Source organism: Chelmon rostratus, chromosome 21 (genome assembly GCF_017976325.1).
Source record: "Chelmon rostratus isolate fCheRos1 chromosome 21, fCheRos1.pri, whole genome shotgun sequence".
Classification (NCBI taxonomy): Eukaryota; Metazoa; Chordata; class Actinopteri; order Chaetodontiformes; family Chaetodontidae; genus Chelmon; species Chelmon rostratus.
In genome coordinates this window covers 10,097,845-10,119,402 of record NC_055678.1, presented here as the reverse complement: position 1 = coordinate 10,119,402, position 21,558 = coordinate 10,097,845, and the positions used below count along the sequence as shown (strand labels likewise).

General features: G+C 41.4%; 1 protein-coding gene across 1 annotated transcript in view; it reads right to left on the bottom strand.

The window, feature by feature from the left end:
* The window catches only part of LOC121624512 (rho-related GTP-binding protein RhoN-like), a 30,702-nt gene extending 11,116 nt beyond the window's left edge, over positions 1-19,586 (bottom strand). The window contains exons 1-2 of the mRNA XM_041962227.1: positions 19,263-19,586; positions 18,030-18,117 (exon numbers count right to left, since the gene is read on the bottom strand). Coding sequence (XP_041818161.1) covers positions 18,030-18,117; positions 19,263-19,367 — 193 coding nt within the window. The 5' untranslated portion in view covers positions 19,368-19,586. The remainder of the gene's footprint in view (positions 1-18,029; positions 18,118-19,262) is intronic.
* Positions 19,587-21,558: the final 1,972 nt, after the last annotated feature.

Below are 21,558 nucleotides of genomic sequence, written 5' to 3'. Positions count from 1 at the left end.
AGCTGCTATCATTAGAACTCATGCAGACTATTGCAAAATGCCTCAAGAAATTTGTTTTCCCACACACCTAAAATTATTACACGTACAGAGACAACCAAAACAAAGATGACTGACTCACTTACAGCTGTGCGTCACAATGTCTCTAATTCATGACTATCAAAGACGGACAACTGACACGTTTGACCGCCATCACAGAAGGGAAGGACTAATAATCCCATAGCAGTTGGTGCCCCAGCAATACATCATCTGTGTCAGTATGTTAGAAAACATAAGCTTATCATAGATATGTCAGCATCAGTGGATATGTCGGCTGATAAGCAACAAGAAATTGCTTTATTTGTCATGAGATATTTTTCATTGAGAGTGCAAGATACAGACAAATAATTAACAAAAAAAATGGTAGAATGCTGAATAATAACATAATGAAACCCCATTATGCTTTAATGTAATTTTAAAATGCCATTTTACCCAACCTCATTCTACCCCCATTAAAGCAGAAGTCGAGGAGGTGGGAATCTATTCTGCATTAGAAAAGTTAGGACACAAAACAGAGTGAGACAAAAACATGGCTGGTAAATTAGACCACAAATGTTTTCAAATGAACTGGGGCTGATTGGGTGGTGCACTCTGCAACTGTCACTGCGTCAGGGGAATGTAATCTCCTGCAGGGAGGTAACCGGGGATCAGTCTAATCAACAGAAACATCTCCTAGTGTTAGCTAATGCAGCTATGTGGTACACACTCTTCAGTTTACTCCGTCATCAGACTGGCCGCCGTTAAAGACAATGTGAGCAGTTTATTTAGCAGCCCGTCTGTTGAGTTTTACTGACTGATTCTGCCAGTTAGTTTGTACTCCTTCAGCAGTAATATAGTTTTTTGCTGTTCTGCCAAGTCCTCCTCTGTTCAGCCTACCCACCGCTGCCAAAATAAACAAGAATCAAGACTCTCCTGAGATTTATGTCGCTCAAAACTTGAATCCTTCTCCTCCTCTAGTCGGTGGCTCCAAAAACAGGTACTTTCAGAAGCCAGTTCTGAATGAAAGACACATTGAATTAAGCTGACAAATGCTTTTGGTTTGTGTCGTCAAGCATCCCGACAAAATACAGGAGGCTGTGCAGATGTTACAAGTGTTTCTTAAAGGAACACTTACATACACATGTCATAGTACACTTCGGGAAATATTTGCTTTCTTTCTGTGAGTTAGATGAAAAAATCGATACCACTCTCACGCCTAAAGCAGCTATAATCAATGTTTTCATATAAACAATTGATCAGGTTTTTTGAATTTTAACCCTCTGCATAGTGTTTTACTTTTAGGGCTTTAGCACTTTGGTTTTGTGACGCACAATTTCAGTATTTCGGTTCATTCTCGTGGCTCTCATCAGCATTTGCAGCAACAGAAGGCAGCTGTTTACAAGAAAAAGTACCAATAAATCCACTGCGGACTATAAACTCAGCATATCTCCCACTGGAGTTGGTGGAGACCAAAATAAAGACAATAAAACAAGAGTTAATATTGGACTTAAACTCATCCGCTGGCCTGAAACACGACTCTACGTGCATATGGATGTTACTCCGTATCAGCTGGATGTACTAATAGACAAACGTTTGCCAAACAGTTTTATAAGTGTCAGTATTGTGCTTACAGCTTGTTTCTGCTGCCCCCAAGTGGTCAGAAAGTTGGTTATTGCAGGCTTAGGCATAGAGTTAGAGCCAGGGGGTGGTTAACTTAGATTAGCATAAAGACTGAATGCAGGGGGGAATGAATTGCCTGGCACTGGTCTACTAGTACTTCTGTAGCTCAGTATTACCACATTTTACCTGGTTTTGTACTGTTCTGCACAGTAACATAAAATTGACAATGTGGTTACATGCTGTTGCTATCACTTATTGCAACAGTTGTCATTTATGCTGTACGGTTTGCGTCAAATTGAACAAACAAGATGAAGTGTGTAGTTGGTAAATCTTTATAGGTGCTAGTAGGTACATTTTTGCATCAGGCTAGCTGTTACCACTGATTCCAGTCTTTGCGCTAAACTGAGCTACTCGGCTCTTCGCTCTTGCTCCACACTTAGTGCACAGACAGTCCTACCTATCTCTTGGAAAGTGCATAAGGGTATTTTCCAAAATGTAGAACTACTCCTTTCATGAACCAAGTGTCGAATTATTTCGACAAAGGTCTATCGTGTGCAGAATGTATCTAGCGATCCTCATTTTGATGCCACTAGGAATTGAGAGTCTTGGAAAGAAAAAGAGGCTGAGCATTATTGCACATTCATTATTATCAAACGTAGGAAATCAAGAAATCATTCATGCTTATAAATGAATTCAGCTGCACTTCTCATAAAACGGGTATTAGCATAATCTTGGATAATGGCAGCGCTTGCTTGACTCTTCATAATAAGAACAAATTCCCACCGACACACACACACAAACACACACACACACATAGACTACAAGCCTCAAGGTTCCATGATGTCAACTAATCCTTGTTCAGCACTCGAGCAGCAGCTAATGTGTATTGATCTATGAGCCTTCTTTGACCCTCTGTGGGACCTGTAGTATGATGCCCCTCATGGGAAGATGCCTGCTGTTGTGGCAGCAGCACAAAGAAACTTCAGCCCATCTGTCTCTGTCTAAAACGCTCTGATCAAGAACAAACTCTGCATACTGCATGTATTCAGCTATCTCAAAGGAAAATAAGAGTCATTTAAAGCGCTTTACAGCTCATTTACTTCAGTTTTTGAAATATGTACAGGGAAAAAAAACCAGTTGGTACAGAGGGCTTGAAGTTGAAATATCCTGCAAAAGTCTCTGCAAATGAAAACTGTGGAATGTAACAGATCACACTCAGGTGTATATTTAAGTTTGACTTAAAAGGAGCCAACGAAACGTCAAATGCGTGTAAGATGTGTGGCTGCTGTACAACGTTCGGCACAGTGACGCACCACAGGCTGGGGAAAAGCGACACCATGCTGCGACTCCACATGGGGTTGTCACGCTTTTGATGTTCTGAAGCTTACAAAAAGCTTTTTCTCTTGCGTGCTTGGTGGCTCGCGACAACACACTGTTGTAAGCATGTGCAGTCCATACCCATTTTATGTAATCCACTTGTGTGCTGCTATTGACAGATAGGCCTCTTTTTCTGCTTATAGAGGTTCGTCCTGAATTCCGTCTTTTAGGAGCCGCACCAGGCGAGTTTCTTGCAGTAATGCGACAGATGAAGCCAAATGTAAGCACATGCTTTGAAAACGTAAAGACACAGAAGCTGGTATGTAATCCGCCTTTAATGGCACAAGACTGGGGCCTCTTCACAGGTTTCTATATCCTGTTCCTGTTACTAACATATGATCCCTTAAGTTAGATCCTTTAATTTTGCAGCCACTGGTTGCATCCTTTGATGTCAATTGATGCCCATTGTACACACCGAACATGTCACACAGACAAAAGGAGGCAAATGTCACGAAACTGCTGCTTTTCTGGAGAGTCGGACTGCAGCTAGCAACTGTTTTTAGTTTTAGCAGTTCTCCAGAGCTGAAAGTGACAAATTGCTTATTTTGTTTGATTAAGAGTCATTGTTTTAGCTCTGCTGGAGAGCTGGCATGTGCCGCTGCTGGAAAATAAGACAGTATGAGACATCATCATGTTTTAGCGTGTGTCATATGTTGCCAGAGTGTGATCACAGTTTCCAATAAATAAATCCTCTCAATTCCACATAATAACGCCGACAAGAGCTGCAGCAGCCAATAACATCTAAACCAGACGTTCATAAAAAACAGTCCAGAAATGAACTTTTTACTATAATTAACAGACTTAATTCAATAACAAGAAAGACCATGTGATGCCCTGATTGATTAAAACTCATATCATCATTATAGAGAAAAATGGGAGGTTACTATACTCTATATATCACTGTATATCATATATTGTACACGTATATCATATATATATATAATACTTCCAGCCTGCTGGGGCCAACAAGACACCAGAATTTACGACAAGCCAGAATCAAATTTCAGTGCATACTTACTGAAACATACAAAGAATACAAAAATAAAGACGTCACTAATAATCACATCAATTTAAATAATTTTCAGTCAGATATTGTTCATTTATGTCAGCAGCAAAATTCAGTCAAATCCTGTGTTTTGTCTTTATAATAATGGAGAAATCTGAACGAATAGTCCATTTTTCCTTATTTTCCAGGCTTTTGAAGCAAAGTTATCAAACTTCAACACACCAAAATTGAACATGTGCTTCTGTTGTCTGTACACTAGAATATTTCGGGGTTTAATTCATCAAATAGAAGCTCTTAAATCATCAGTGTATGCATAATACAAAAGAAAATAATTATTCAGCACTAAATGGATGCAGATAAGAAAAGAACACATATCCCCGGGTGTTCGCATTGGTTCGGAGTTGGTGGCTGTGAAGGCCGAAGCCGTTTGAGTCACATAATTTTCATCAAGTGACACCTCATGGCTTGAGTCGAAGCGTCTGCATGTCTTACGATTCTGCACTCATTTACTGTATTCAGCTTTCTTTTTAAATTCGTCACCCAGTTTTATATTCCAGACTGTACTGAAGGTTCAGCTCAGAGGAACACAAGCGTTTTATGAAATAAAGTTTCTTAATGAGCGACCTTTAATGAGCCCCACTGGGCAGGTTTCTTAATTATGAAATGAAGGGAGGCATATTATCTATTCTATGTTAAATATGGTAAATCTCGTTAGTGATTTTTTTTCAATGCTCCGGAGATATCTCCTTTTTCCCATTTTGTCTGAACTTGTGGGACTCATTATTAAACATCCACCGCTGTATTTTTGGAAATATCTTTGGTTAGTCAAGCTCAAAGCTGTAAAGTGACTGATAAGAGACAAGCAGACAGCATGTCGTATCTTTCAGTACTTACGGCTCACTGTGATTCAGAAGGCACACAAACACACCTTGAGATGTTTGCTCAGAAATTCACTATTAATCCTCTCATGACATTTTCGTCTGCCAACTTCCATTACGAAACAGTAATGTTCATTAATTTGAAAATCCTGTTTGTTCTAGTCATGCCCTTGTAAAAAAAATGTGCCTTTTTGGGTTTTCATCCAGGTCTGAATTCCTGAAATACATCCAGAGAGGAAATGGCAGCACAGTTCAGTGCTATTGATTAATGTATTTTTCCTCCACCACCTGAACATATAAGTGACGCCGCCTGCAGAGATTAAACATTACTGCTGCACACTCATGCTGTGTGAAATGTGGGGACAATACAAGTGCCTGTTAAATAGCAGAAGAGAAATCAGCCTGTACGTTCAGATGATTATCATACAATAATAGAGTCCACTCAGTAGACACACACACACACACACACACACACCCAGCATGGATAGTCACTCACTGTATATGCATAAACACTTGGAGACACCCTGCAGAGCAGACGCTGCACGGCCTCCATCCCTGTGCAGAAGTGCATTCAGATTTCCCATAATTTTAACATGAAGGTGTCATTCCTCATATATTTTTTTCTCCATTGTCTCAATCTGTTTGCCTTGTGATTAAAACAAGCCACCCTTCGAGCACGAGAGATCAGATCCTACAATTGATTTCTTACTAATGTTGCAGTTGTTGATGTAATGATTTTTTTGCGAGTGTTTATGATCTTATTTGAGTTAATGAGCGTCTTGATGATTCCATCTGTGGTGTCTCAGTAGAACGGGCAATCCACCAATTTCACACATCAAAATCAGTTAATAGTTATGGAGTTGTCTAATGTCTTCTGTGGCTCTTGGGGGAGCTTTAAATTCAGTATTTTAACGTGAAAGTCTCAACAGAAAAATTATATGATGTTGCAGGAGGTTGTTATTTCTTATTCGTTAGTCTTTATCCATTCCATTAAACACCTCAACTTGTCACGTGCATCCTGTTCTATGATAAACTGTCGCACTTAATGTGAAAACAGCACCACATCAATTGGGCATGCTCAAAAACAGCGAGCGTTTATTTTAACTCAAAGTTTGACTGAACTTCGTGGGGATTTTAAGCTTCTATGCTAAGCGTGATCCATTTTAACCGTACATAAATCATGGAGTCATGCAGCTGGAATACACCGTGCTTGTTGTCATGCTCAATCCTCTGCCTGAATACCAAACAATAGTCTGAAAAGCAACGTGGAGGAATGAGTGATGCCGGCGCTGCCGATTATATCAAGAGGCAAACAGTCGTTGCGCCTTGTGCTTGTCAGCAATGTGACAATTTTGATTTCCATGCTTGTATATGTGTGTTTCTATATGAAATGAAGAAATCCAGGTTGAACACAGCTGGTCTTTGTTGGGAATCGTCAGGTTATGATATTCAACCATTCACTAAACCTGTGTTTACTGAATGTGTTGCAGGCAGAGCAATCGGGCTAACTTTCACTCAGGCTCAGGTTACTCAAGTCTGATGCAAGTCAAGATTTTTAATTTTGAGTCGGACTTGCAACAGAAAACTGGACAGGATTTCAGTGTAAACCAAGCGACAACCTCCAAGACTGAAAAATGAATATAATGCGTAAGCACCAAAAACTGCAGTTCCTCGATTGGCCACTTGAGGCATGCTGCAAAAGTGAATCCATCCCCATAGAGCCCCATATTAAAAAGCCCAACTTTAAAAAGAAATAAACATGTTTACAGCCTGTCTCTAAAGCTAGTTGAACTGTAGAGGGGGTCTTTCAGCCATCTCAGCTCCACCCACGCTCTACCTCTGCCCATTTTTGGATTAGCTGGGAGTTAGGTGGAGTCAGGCATTGCCAAGATGGCGACAGCCAGAGCATCTGTCACTGAGCTTCACAATGGCTCTTCAGAAACTTACGGGTGACGTCACTGAGACTGTTTTATACAGTCGATGGTGAAAACTCTGCATGATGTTTCTAATTCAGTGTGCACAGAGGGAGACTGCTGCCAGTGAGCAGAGTTTTGCCTGAAATCAGCAGTAATCCTGCGGGATTCCTTAAAATTAATGACAGAGGGTAGAGACTGACATCTGGGCATCTCCCCTTCACATTAAACCTCCGAGCTCCTGTTGTGATTTTCCATGCTGTCTGAGCAGCCTTATGTTCCTGTGTGCAGTCCTGATCCTGAGCTTTAAACCCTCAGAATACATAAACCTCTGATCCACACATGCTGTTTAGTGAAAGCAAACATTTTGTGCAGCTTCTACTACATCTCATCAGCCAGATAGGATAGAAAAAAGGAAAACTAGAAAAAAAACAACTTGACATTGAGAGTTTAAGCAACAATATAAGGGCCTGTAATATGTTTGTGGGTTAGGAGAAAGGATAGATGGAGGCGTACAAGAATGAGGAAATTAATTACATGAAAAGGAGCATATTTATGAACACAACTGATGCAAATAACAAACAATGACAGATGGTGCAAAAACGAACAAAACGGTAAAGTGCACTGTCTATTTCCTGGGATTTAGAATGTTTTTGAAAGTTCTGTATTTTGTTTGGTTTAATAATTGACAGATAGAGTACTGAGAGTGCTGCTTACCTTTGAGAGTATGACTGTGCTTTCGCTGTTTGCCAGCTTGTGAATTAGCAGATCTTACAGCCACTGTAAAGCTGTTAATGAGTCGCGAGCACAGAATGTAAAAGAAGTTGCTTAAGGTCATAAAAAATTATATAGAGACATCCAGCCTCTGCCATTCCACATAGTTTAAGTGCAAAAGACCAAGCCTAAAAATACACAATTACAGGATATAGCACTTCAATAGCTTTATTAAAATCCACCTTTACATAATCAGCAGGGTTAAATAACTCCCTGTTGAGAATCACTTTATAAGAACATGTTTGGAACATGACAAGTGCCGGCGATGAAGGGGTCCTTGAGTTAATCTGATAGTGTTGTGGGTGTGCAGACAAACAGGTTGAGAGCCTCTGAACTGCAGTATATGATGCACCATTCCAGGCAATCATCCTTGTAAGGTAACAATAAATAACCTACCATTTCTATCGCCACTGAACTCAACTTCAGTTTACAATTTAATGGGTTCTTCTGTCCAGTGTTTCCGGGATCTGATCCACTGTTATGAACCACCGTCCATCACGGTCGCCGCCTGTGATGTGGGTTTGTTGTGTTCAGTGAATCCAAACTGCTGTGATGAACCAAAATACAGCAGCAAAGCCAGGAAACTAGTATTATGCAGTAGAAATTACGGCATATCGCAGTGCAGTAGGAACAGGGTCACTGCCAGCCATCCGTCTCAGTAATGGCTGAGGTGTTGGGGGTTGAATGGAGTGGTCATAGCTACATCTTGCATTATAGATAAGGGCTAGAGAGGGTCTTAAGTGGATGCATAGACCCCTTGAGTGCCCTCTGTGTGTTTTTGTGTCTAAACAAAGTGCACTACAAAATCTAATTACTTTTTTCCAGTCACATAATGTAACAACTGAGCCACTGTGGTTTTAAGCCAGTCTCTAACAGTCTAAAACATGATGAACGACGACATGATGTGTGTAGAAAAAACACTTTGGTCCATTTCACCCCCTTTACCGTCGCAATTGCTAGCTGGGCGAGCGTTTTGTTGGGGTTTTCTGTGTACCTTTTGGTTTTGAGTTCATTGTGCCTGTCTTTTGTCATGGCGTAAGAAAGCGTTTCTGTCGATTTCTGCATAAAACAGACATATTTGTTTCAACAAAGACAGCAAAGTAAAAGCAAACACAGTGCCTTATCACCTGACAGTAAACAGACAGTCTGAATGGATGGGAAAACACAGAAAAAGGCCTGTTTCTGTATCATGGAACAAGCAGATTATGCTCTCCAGCTAAATTATACTAGACAAAATGAACCGCTGGCATAAATAAAGACATCTAGTTAACAAAGAGAGAGAGCTACTGTAGCTGACATATAGAATGATGGTTTAGGAAGAAGGAAAATGGACATTGGACATCTCTGGCTGCTTATTGTTGGCTTAATATCTGAAAACTGCCAATTAAAAAAACACAATGATGGCGATGAGGGACACAAAACAGCGCCTCTGTATCTAAATGAAAACTTAAATTGAATTTTTAGAGTATTAAAGATGAAGATGCTTCGGCCACCTGGCAGAGTTTGAGTAAATCAGTGAAATGAAACAGAATTTTGATAATAAATTCAAAAGCTTGTATTTTGCTGATGCTTAACAGTTTCTAAAAGTGTCATGTCTAAAAGTTAGCGTTACTGTGTTCATACAGACTTTCTGTCTCTCGTAGACAGACTGCTCAGTTCCACATGCACCGGCAGCTGAGAGACAGACCGCTTGTCCCTTGGGAATGATAGTGGAGACGCATCTAGGCCATTGATTTTCAATGTACCCTTGGTCGCCTAATGGGCTGTGCGAGCAGAGGAGAATCAGACCGGGATGACTGGGGTCAGTCTCGCACCATGAAAACCCACTGACACTCATTTAGTCCACCCTCAGCCTGCTTTCTCATATACAAGACTCTCAAACCTCACCACTACATCCTCCTGTCTCCTTCTGCCTCTATTTATATATTTTCCCACTCCTCTAATCTCTCAGAGCACTTACTCACGCTCGTACACACAAACATGCACACACCCCTGCACATGTTAAGTAGAGAAAAAAACCCAACAGCACTTGGACTAAAAACCCAGATCCCCTGCTATCTGCACTCGTATCCAAAAAGCCTCTGAAATGCTTCAACACATCAAGCTATGTTCTCCACTCTCGCCACGGAGCCAGGTGCCACTCACACACAGATGCTCGCTCAGAGCACATCTGGGTAGTGCTTTCAAAGAGCCAACACGTAATTGGGGTCATAAAAGCTGCTCATGAATGAATGATGGATTGTTAAGGCAATCTCAGCCACAGACTCCATCGACCTGGCTGGCTGGATGGATGGATGGATGCAACAGGGTCTTTAAAAGGCTTACGGTGTGCCTGTGGTGTTTGCAGTTTGTGACAGAAAGAGCAGCATGTGTATAGCGAGTGCGTGCACAAGCAAGCATCCGTGTGAGTTTCAAAGCGGATTTGTTCTTATTGACTTGGCCCTCGAGGAAGTAACAGTTCAGGTTACATGCCTCTGAACAGGAAGCTGCCCGGAGGACGGAGTTAAAGGCGCCAAACCTCAATGCGTTCCTTCATTGCTCACTGTTTCAAGGTGCGACACTGCAGGTCGAGCCAGTTGCTTTATTGACTCTTACCTCACACTTTCTCAGCTGTGAAACCTGCGTGTTTTGGAGGCTCGCGTTTATGTGGCAAGAGCGTCCCGCAGGCAACGACAATTTCTCTTTGTCATCAGCTGGCCCACAGCGGAAAACAAACTCGACAGTTAAACGCGCTGGTTCAGCCAAGACAACTCAGTCTCAAACCCTGTTGTGTGTGACTGCATCATGAACACCATGGCTATGTTGTGGAGATGTTGCTAATTATTCTGCATAATTATTCGCTATGCAACTACAATTAAAATGTGAATTGTGAAGCTAATACCAGCTTCATTAAGAAGAGTCCTATAAACACAACACTGACATATTTAAGTTGTCAAACTTATTACATCAAGTGCGTTTTTACAAATCAGGCATACAGAGCAGCATTAGCATTTGTTTGGAGTCATGTTTCTGATGAATGTAAATCCAATATTCACTCTCTTTCAGCTTTCGTTCTCCTGAGGGAATATGTGGCTCTTCAGCTGCTTACTGCTTCACCATGTTCAAATCTACAGTTAAAATCTACACGTTGTCATAAGCTGTCTCAAGCTACCGTTCATTCAAAAATCACCTGACCATGGCTCCCCTTTCACAACATTTTAAATGTACTCCATCCTTTGATTGAACAATGTGAAAAAACTTGTTATTCCACCTCTGCACTTTCAGGCTTTGACAAGTCAGTCACATGTGCACTCTTAAAGTTAGAAGGTGAAGCAGGACAAAGTCTGCTTTAATGCAAACTTTAACATCACATGATGTGTAATTAACTTGGATTCTAAAAAAAAGGGGTGATTTTAGGGCATATTCATAATTAGCACCAGAAGATTAATTAAGAATCAAAAGGTCACCCCTGGAGTCTACGTATTAATCTATTTTATGACCTTTTTAAGCCTTACATTGGCAAATTGGTTGATAATTGAGCAGATGCTTGTGAGCAGTGAATTTCTTTGGGCTCACGTCAGACCGGCTCTGATTCTAAAAGTCACAGGAAAGGAAATATATAACCAAACGAACGACACAAGGAGACTGAGCAGAACCGGTGGCACCCGCGAACCACTGCACACATGCATGCTGGATAAAGATCATTTGTTGCTACATTGCAGGACGGTCAGCTAGAAACAGATCAATCTGCAGCGAAATGAGACTCTGCACCAAGTCTTTTTCTTTCTTTCTTTTTTTTACTACAGAGGAAATGAGGAAAAGATTGAACAAGAAGTGGAGGAGGGCCGTACAGTAAAGACAGATAGAGAGACGGACAAAGAAAACGCAAGGTAAGCTAATCAAGTGGAAGAGTGCTGAGAGGGCAGTGCCCCAATACAGTGGGACTCCTGACCTTGACTTGTTGGAAACAGAGAGAAGAAAAAGAGACTGGTGAGGCAGCCAGGATGGATATTAGACAGAATGAATGAAATTAAAGAGAGGGGCAGGAAAAAGTGCAGAGAAGGGCAAATCCACACATAAGACTGTGCACATGAGGTTGGCTGGGATCAGATTTTAAGTTCTCCGTCTTCTTATTTGGAGAGCCAAGTTCCAACTGCTGTGTCATCATAACCAGCGATGCTTGCATTTTGAGACTAATTTGTTTCTTTGTTTTATGGTAATCTGAGCTAACAATTGCCTTTTGATGACTCCACAAGGTCCATTGCACATTAAAATATTGCAGAAGCTTCTTTCAAAAGAGAATTTAACTTATTACTTTGCTAATTTGTTATGAGCAGAAATGATTTTGTTCATTTTTAAGTGTTTCCCAACAGGCTTTCGATTTCAAAAACACGTTTGTTCTTCGGCACCATGCAGCACAGAGAAGTGGATACGTATGGGCAAATACAAAACAAAGGGACTGAGTGCCTGATGGATGGACTAGCCTGGTTCAAGACCTCTGAGTCTGTATAAGTGGCTCTACGTAAACTTAAAGAAATTAACAGTAGGGAATACGGGGGGTCAGCAAAATGACCAAAATGCATCTCTCTTGTTAACCTGCCACCCCTTCACTGTATTCCCGAGTAACTGAGAGAGCACAGGGGCAGAGGGGTTGTTCATTTGTCTGCCTGACTCCATGATCCTTTATCTGACTGAGGTTTGTGCAAGTTACAATCCGTGACCCCGACCACAGCTCTGAAACATCAGTAGCCAAACTGTGCTGTGTATTGATCAATCCATGGTGCTGTCCATGGTGCTGAGGAGCAGATGAATTTGGGAATGCACCTTTTTTCTCTCAGTCCTGCCCTTCTATTAGTTTCATCTTGGATCTGTAATATTCTCTAAACTATATCCTATAAACACTCAGTTCTATACTATATTATAGCCTATGCACTCTATAGAACAGTGTCACCTTCATGATCAAGTGACAGGGAGCAAAGAGTGGTCACAGAAAAGCGAGAGGATCATAGAGACACACTGCTGCCTGTAGTATCCTATGATATTCCTATAATATCTCTATGATCATTCAGTAGTGTTTTTGCTGCTGAATATACAATTCCAGACCAAACCACATCTGTAACAAAATATTTTAGGGGGAGACATGTCTCAAGATATAGTTTTTACTGTAGGGTTAAGGTTAGGGTTTGGACCATCCCACCTGGTAAAAATAAACAAATCACTGACAGGAAATAACAAATCTCAAATCAGTGTGTGTATCTGCTTATTGCAAAAAAGTGCTGCTTGCTACTAAAGCTTCCCTGTTGACCAAAAATGACATCAGCAGGATGGAAAAGTCACTCGCCGGAGATAAGAAAAAGGTGCACATGTGCAGTGGGCCTCAAAAACACGGAGGCAAGCCAAGCAATTATCATTTGAATGACTGGGCATGATCTTGGAGTATCCAGCTCCTATAATACATCTGTGTTGCAACCTCTACCGCAGCTTCGGCGTCCACTGAATAGGACGGCAGAAGGACGGATATGTCACCCGCTACTGATTGGTTATGGCAACCACCCAAACAGAATTGGCCAACATGAACACGATGTCAGACTAAATAATGAAGTGAAACAAAATGGCAATTCAGTCTGATTATGAGGCCGGGGAAGTGTCACTTCAAGGCTCAAGTACCAACAGGGCAAAGCAGGCGACTGCCCCCAAGATCCCAGGCCCTCAGGGGGAAGGAAGGCTCTGGATCCACCATGAGGTTTATTTTGGTCATTTTATTATTTTCAGATTAGTTTGCATAAATTGACACCAGCATTAGTGTCTAATCTTAAGGCCTCATCTTATATGGGGGAGTCCAGGTCTTCATTGTTTCAGTTTATATCGTGCTCAAATGCTGATATTCCTACATTAATTAGAGTTTAATCTAATTACCACAATTACTAATTTGTAATATCTATGCAATGCATGCAGAGTGGGGGAAATAGGAGGTTTCACTGGTGCCCACAGCTTGTTTTTTTCCCTTAGCCAATGTTTCTGGCCCTGTAGCATTTCAACCCCTTGTTGCAATGGCGGACCACCACAGTCACAGTAATTCTCTTACTTGACTTGAAATTTTAAACCAACCCAGATTAAAAGTCTTTAAAGTGCTCAGAGAACCGGACATGTAAACATCTACAATTCTATGACAGCTGCGCCAAGGAAGATCATGCGATGTGATCAAAACCTCCACAATGGCCTCGAAATAAACCTGGAGGTGAGGCCGATTTGTCAACTGCTGTTTCCAAGGCCAAGGATGAACTTGGAATCTCCACTTGACTCCATTGTTCTGATCTTAATCTTGACTCTGTGTCACATACGACACAGCGTGAAAGACAGGAAAGGAGAGAGATTAAGACGGCAGAGAGATTAGGGGAAGAATGAAGGCTAGCAGAGATGAACACAGAACAGAGCGAGGGGGGAATTTAGTTTGGCAGGGAGTTTGAAAACAAGCGTGCAAAGATGTAAAGCAAAGAGGCAGGAGGTTGAAGAGGTAGTGGGTGGTGTGGCAAGATGAAGAATGGAGGAGACAGAGGGCAAGTGTTTGGTCACACAGCAAGTGCCTGATTAATTAAATCCACTGTTTGTTTCTGCACAATGAGAGGGCAGCTCGGAGGCTCGCTCTGGCTCCTTGCCTAACGTTCGCTCCTTTCTGTAAGCCTGAACAACACTCAGCCTGCTCCTTCTCTTCTTATCTGTTATCCACACCGGAGCTCCGGCCTTATACTTTCAAATCGGATGCGTTTGTGCTCTTTTATCATCTGTATTTGCATCATTTGCCGCTCTGAAGTCACTCAACAAATCTGTTGTGTCATCAAGTCATTTGATTATACAAGTCTGAAACTTTACGCTGAATGTTGCCTGTTATTGTCTCTCCTCCCCAGCTACGGCCATTTCAACTGATTTGATACTCGGTGACAAAAACACGACAGATTTTTGGATAAAGCTTGTTCGACGTCCGAGTTTGCCCCACGTGTTTACTGCTGTCATGCAAACTGCACACACTGGCATGCCACGGACCGGCACATGCGCAGACGCTATAACAAACATTTGCCAGGCTGTCTCTTACGCATGCCTGCACATGCCTGGGAATACACTCACTAGTAGGACATACTCAAACAAAACTATGATTGCATAAGGAATAGCAAATGTAAGTAAGAACAGAAGTTCAAAACCCAAGGGTATTACAGCCACTGTTACAGCAGCACACACACACATCCGTGTATGCACGCCAAGTGACTGTAATTCCCCCCTATTCAGTCATTAGTAAGTAGAGGCAGGTACCAGGGGGAATTGTAGTTATACTGATGTAGCTGCCAATGCACCTGTCTCCTGAGACAGACCCAGAATAGCTTGCAGGGACGCTGCGAGGCAACGCGCTCGTCTCTTCTCAGCGGCTTATGGAGGAGCTGAAGGGAGCGAGCTCGGGTCAGACCCGGATCATCTCGCACAATCTAGATCATTCAGAGTCTGGTTTTGATACTGAGGGGCAGATGCTTATTTGTTTTTCTTGTAAGCCAACAACCAGTTAGCTTAGCATAAAGCTAGCTAACCTGGCTTTGTCTGTGCAAACCAATAGCCTTAACAGTCACTGTTAAAGACACATTCACGGCTAAACACTACAAGGTTCGCTCACTGATAATGGTGGTTCACTGTTGTCAGTACACTTTAAAGAGTCTGTGTTAGAGATAGTTTGTAAATGTACTGAAGACCTCTACTGTAACATAAGCTGCTAACTAGATTTAAAAACTACATTAGCTGCTAGCTAAACTAAAAATTTAGGTTACCTGCTAGCTAGAAATGGACATTCGCTGCTAGCTAGCAACACATGTACTGACTATATCTGTGGTCAGATACATAGACAGCTAAAGTCCATTTCTAGCTATCTAGCAACAGACATAAGGTGCTAGCTAGATTAGAAATGGACTTCACTACTAGCTAGCAACAGATGTACTGCTTCTTCACAAACATCTACAGCTAACATCAATTTCTAGCTAGCTAGCAACAGACATAAGATGCTAGCTAGATTAGAAATGGACATTCCCTTTTAGCTAGAAACAGATGTATTGGCCATGCCAGATACAGCCCCAGCTAACATCCATTTCTAGCTCATTAGCAACAGATGTACTGACAATATCTTGGTCAGATACAGCTACAGCTAACGTCATTTTCTAGCTCACTAGCAACAGATGTATTGACCATATCAGTGGGAGTGTGCCTGTGTGTTTGTGAACGTTTAGCCTCTGACTGAATTCCCCAGAAACTCTGTTCTGTTATTTCCCTCCAGTGCCCTCTTCTTCCTCGTGTCTTTCTATGTTTATTAACCAGACTCACAAAGCCCTGGGACACGGTTGAATTTGCTGCCCAAATTGAGACATTTTGTGCCTTCACAAACTCAAGTCTAATTGCATCTTTGCCCATTGGCTCTGTATGCAATCATGTCACCTCTAAAATTTGCCTTGTGTTATGTCTGAACACACAGTAAAGGGTATTTATCATCACGTTAGACCTTGTTTATTTAGTCTGTACAAAAACCGTGTGGATTTATGTGTGGTTGTGTGCTGAACCATTTCTTGGCAGAGTGCAGTGACTTTCACAAACTGCTGTTCTTACACTTCAGTTATATTCAATTTTTGTATATTTAATGTGTTAATTAGGAAGCTTTAGATGTGCTGCGGATATTGTCACCTTTGGCCAGTGCCAGGCTAGCTGTTTCCACTTGTTTCTAGCCTTTATGCTAAGCTAAGCTAACAGGCTGCTGTCTGTAGCTTCATATTTATTGTACAGATATGAGAGTGGTATCGATTTTTTCTGACTCTTGGCAAGAGTGTGAATATGCGTATTAATCCCTGGTGCCACCAAGGTCCTTTGTTTACTTTCATCACTACAACTGTCAGTCGAATTTAAGCTACTTTCTAAGTCATAGCAAAAGGTTATACAAACACTAATAAATCAGTTATTATTGCTTTATAAATCAGTAAAAAGGCATTAATTAATTCAGTATTTAGGCTGCCAGGTTTTGAAACACCCCTTTGGCTAGTATGTGTCCTCCCATAAACCCTTTTTAAAGTATCCCTTATTAAAAAGTCATTTTTCTTTCACAGTAGCACATGCACAGATAGAAATAGATTTTTGATCCATGTATTCATGGAGAAGATTAAGCAAAGTTTTGCTGAGAAAACACCTTACATCTTAGTCATAAAGGCATGCACATTCACACCCGGGAGTGCTACGTCCAGTATGATCAGCATCCATTGAGATGCCACAATAAAGTCCTGAATGGCACATGTTTCACACAAGAAGATGAAATGCATTTTTTTTTGTTTGGTGGAGTAAATTACTGTTTAAGCCTCCCTTAGTGTAATTGTTATCCACCACACAGCTCAGTGAGAGAAAGGTGTGTGTGTCTGTGTGTGTGTGAAACAACCAGCAATTTCAGAGGGTGTTGTTTAAACACACTGGAGCGGCCTCACCCACTGCAAACCAACAGGCAACACCAGTCTCAGCAGCTGCAGCTCTAATCCTCAGCTTGTCTAGCAGGTCTTTCTACACGTATGTCTGCACGGGTGGAGGTTAATGGAACGCTGCGCTTTACAGCCGCGCTCTGCGGATGTGTGAGAACAAGTTTTCCGGTGTTGTTATGTAAGTGGAAATGAAATGCAAAAGGGCCTGAAGGCTGTCAAGAGGGAGAAAGTTAGCTTCGACTGAAAGACTCCGACTGTTCCAAAAAAAACTCTCATCTGTTGAAGTCCAGCCGGAAAAATGCGAAATGACTCTGAAATGCAAAATACGAGCTTTGTGAGCCCAAAAATCCACATTGCGGCATCAGCCCTCACAGATTAGAGTTAACCTCACAGTTTTGAACGGCTGCCCGAAAGCCATATCAGCACTACGAGTACACAAACAACTCTGCAACCAACATTTGTTCTACCCAATCTAGCAAAATCCACTTGTTTTAAAAGCAGCCTTGTCGCACGGCCTTGGTCATGATACCTAATTGTAACTGTAAAAAAATCATGTAAGCAGCCAGTTGTACAGTGTTCATAGGTGATGATTAACCTGTGACTGCTACTCAGACAGGAAAACTGCTGAATGACATGTTGTTTATCCTCTCCACTCTGAAGCGGCTGCTCAAATCAAACTACAACTGTCAAATTAACTCTAAAGGTGATGATAGGACTGAAGTTATGCAAATAGTGTATGAACACCGCCAAGTTACGTGTCTGCTGATGCTGAACCGACATCTAAAAGAGGAATAAATCTGTTTCAAACGTACAGTAGTTCTCCTCACACACTATCGGTGGTTGCTAATGTTTCTGGCCCACATCCTGGATGTCGCTGTACCTCCAAGGAGTCATCTGTTTGCCAGGCTGCAGATCCTGAGTCACGTTGGCATGATAATCGCGCCACACAAAGGGTGAAACCAAACCCCCGAGCTCGCCCTACCTGAAGTGTCCCACATGTTGAGCTCGATCCTCTGCTTGTCGATCTCGAAGCTGGCCGTGTAGTTCTCAAACACCGTGGGAACGTAGTTCTGAAATGAGACACGCGCAGCCAAAATTAGATGAAAACTCAGAGGGGTGTTGTGTACATTGTGAGATTTAAATCAAGATAATTTAAGGTGGAAATGACAAATCTTAATTAGGCAGCTGCGGTGCCGATGATAGTGACATGCCGACATCAGAGGCATGAGACTGTGTGTGTGTGCGTGTGTGTGTGTGGAAAGTAGATGAGGCCAATTCTGAGCTTTGACCTATTTCTAAATTCAGAAATTTAGGTCAACAAGCTTTGATTTCATTATCCTCGTCAGTTCAAGAGTTTCAACTGAAATATGGAGGATATTTAAGTCCATCACACCTGTGCTTCTTCTCTCAGGTACCGTTCAGGTATCTTTAGTTATTTTCAGTCAAATATCTGCAGATTCATTATATTTCCTGTTTTAATGTAAGAACCACAACACAGATTTGATGAAAAAGAGATGGGGTCTATAATATTGATTGATTTTTGTCCAAAATGTGCACTGCTCATGGAACAGTGTCTGTCTTATTTATATGCCCCCAATCTTTAAAATGAGCTAGTCCAGCAGATTATTTTGTGAACTGTTCTGTATCTTGATTAATATCATTAGACATTCTGAGTTTTCAGTCCCATATGATTAAAATTGTTCATTTAATTCTTTATGTCTCACAGCCCAAACTGTAGACAGACAGGCGGCGGTTCAGTGTGTTGCTGAGGGTTGCTGCTGTGGTCAAACCGGTATTTGCGGAGCAGGCTGCTCTCACACCGACACACGGTGACAGCCGCTGACGCGCGCGATGCGCAAAAGCGCACGGAGCCCGGATTGTCTGTGGCAACTGGGGAGCTGAATGTGCGCCAGCCTGAAGCCTGAAAATGTATTTATTTAATCTAGTTTATTTACATAATGATAGACCGCAAAGACCGAGCAAAAATTTGTGAAACAGAAAGAAACTGTCCGCCAATAAAAAAGGCGCAAAAGCACGTTAAAATAAATAACTCACATATAAAAGAATTAAATCTTGAGTGTGATCAGTGATTTTTAGTATTTTAGATGATATTCGCAGGTTCTGAAGTTTTGCTCTGTCGTGCCGTATGGTTCCAGGGACTTTACGCACCTGTGCTGCAGTCATCCCTCATGCATTATGAAATACTGGCTCTTACCTCTGGGTACGAGTCTTTGGCAAAAACGTGGAGGAGAGCCGTCTTGCCACACTGCGCATCGCCGACCACCACAATCTTACAGCGAAGTAATCCCTTGCTCTCCATCGCGGCCCGGGTGTCACTGAGCGGTCCTGTGTCGCTGCCTACTTGTCATTTAGTTGAGTGTCGAAGAGGAGTTCTGAATGTTGTCAGTGTTGGTCCCGCAGAAGAAGAAGAAGAAGAAGAGGAAGAAGAAGTCACTTCAAATCCGCAACAGACAAAAACTTCAGCACCGCAGTCTGATGTAGTTTCGGCTACATGCTCTGCGCAATGCTGAGCTCCTCTGCTCCCCGGACCAGCGAGACGCTACAGTACCTGTGAAGGAGCGCCTCTGAGAGATGGCTTCCTGCGAGGTCTTTCAAAATAAAGCATACAAGTTATTAAAAGTCCCCTATAAATCTGTCTATCCATATGGATGAGACATTTTCGTGGGCCCATTCGCCATCGTGTTAAGAAAATTAACGCATATTGTGGTTGCATGACTGCATCAAAACTAAGTAATAGTAGTAGAGCTGGTCATGTGATCATAATAATCAAACTCTAATAAGGGTTAAAGCCAGAGTGTCCTAAAGAAAAAGACTAATAAGCCTCCTTCAGTAACCCTCTATCTTGGTATATTAAGTGGATATACAAGAACGAATAATGTGGCTCTTCATTTATTTATTTATTGTGCTGTTACTTTGAAGCCAAAATCCTCAAACTTCCGGTATTCCTGTAGCTGACTTTGTGAAACGTGAATCATTTTCGGATCATTCACTTCAACACTGTCCAAACTCACTATCCGCCTTTTGTGTGAGTCATCCTAAGTTATAAATGATCCAAATTAACGAAGAAGAGAAAATCACACATATTTTCAATAATGTGAAACATTTATGAAGTTCTGATAATTTGAATATTTCCCGATGCTTTATTATCACCAATATTTTATTATCAATAGCCTAATCATATATGCTTCATACATAAAATGACTTTCCCACAATTTAATTTCTCATTCAGCTACATTATTCACTTTATTGCAGCCTGTTGTCTGGATAAAAAGGGAGCTGGCGCCACACAGCAGCACCACACACTGACAGGTCTGTAGCTCCATCTGCTGGACAAACTGAAGTAGGCAATTTATTTTCCACAGGCTGCAGTGTCTGTGTAAATGAAGGCCACTCAGTTAAGGAAGACTGTCATTCAGTTGTTTGTTTTACTTGGAAAATATATTCACAAAGCAAAATGGTCAAGTTCAAAACCCCTTTTTACCGGAGTAGAATTATAAAGACACAGAAAATGGAAATACTTTAGTTTGTGCTTACACTGAGTAACTATTTGAATATCCTTATCATAGTCCACCGCTGCACATTTTATGATATAAATTGGGTGTTGGTTACAGTGGTTAAAGTTAATAAGACATGTTAATGAATTCAAAACTGTAACTCCAACAATAGCAGAAACCAACTTGAACTGTGGTCCCAAAGTAAAATTTGTCATATAGGTTATAATGGCTCCAGAAGCTTTAATGTGTCTTACAGCAACGCCAACAGGATGTAAAACGTCTATTCAACAACAAGTGGTCGCATTGTGCACTCAAAAGCACCCTGAGTGTGACTGAAAGATTATGATTACTGTGTGTGTGTGTGTGTGTGTGTGTGTGTGTGTGTGTGTGTGTGTGTGTGTGTGTGTGTAAAATATAGAGCATATGAGAACACTCACCGCACTCACCACACATTTCCCATCTAACACCATGTTTGACTCAGCCACCATAACGAGAGGAGAAGGCAGCTCTGGCTGCAGGGTGCAAGAATCTGTCACAGCACAGACTGTGTGGGGGCATATGGGTGATGGAAACAAGTGACTGCCATTACACAGGAAGCTGTGAATATTTCACTTGAGTGCATCCTCATAACAGTTGTAATATTTGAAAACAAAGCCTTAGACATCATCAAGATTAGATCGGAAAATTAGAATATTGTAGAAAATTATTAGAATACATCAGTCTGACTGTCATTCCAAAATAAAAGTATTTCTTCTCTTTGAGGCGTGAGGTTAATTTCTCATAAATAACTAATAAATGTCAGCTCAGATTGGCTCCCATAATATGTCAAATTGACCAAAAAAATGCATTTCATAGATGTTTTTGTTGCAAAAACACTGTTGATCTATTAAGATTGTTTTACTTTAATTGTGAACAACTGGAGAACATAATTCAACCACATCCGCATATACCAGATTCTCATCATTTTACTGAACTCCTGAATTTAGGCGGGATGCA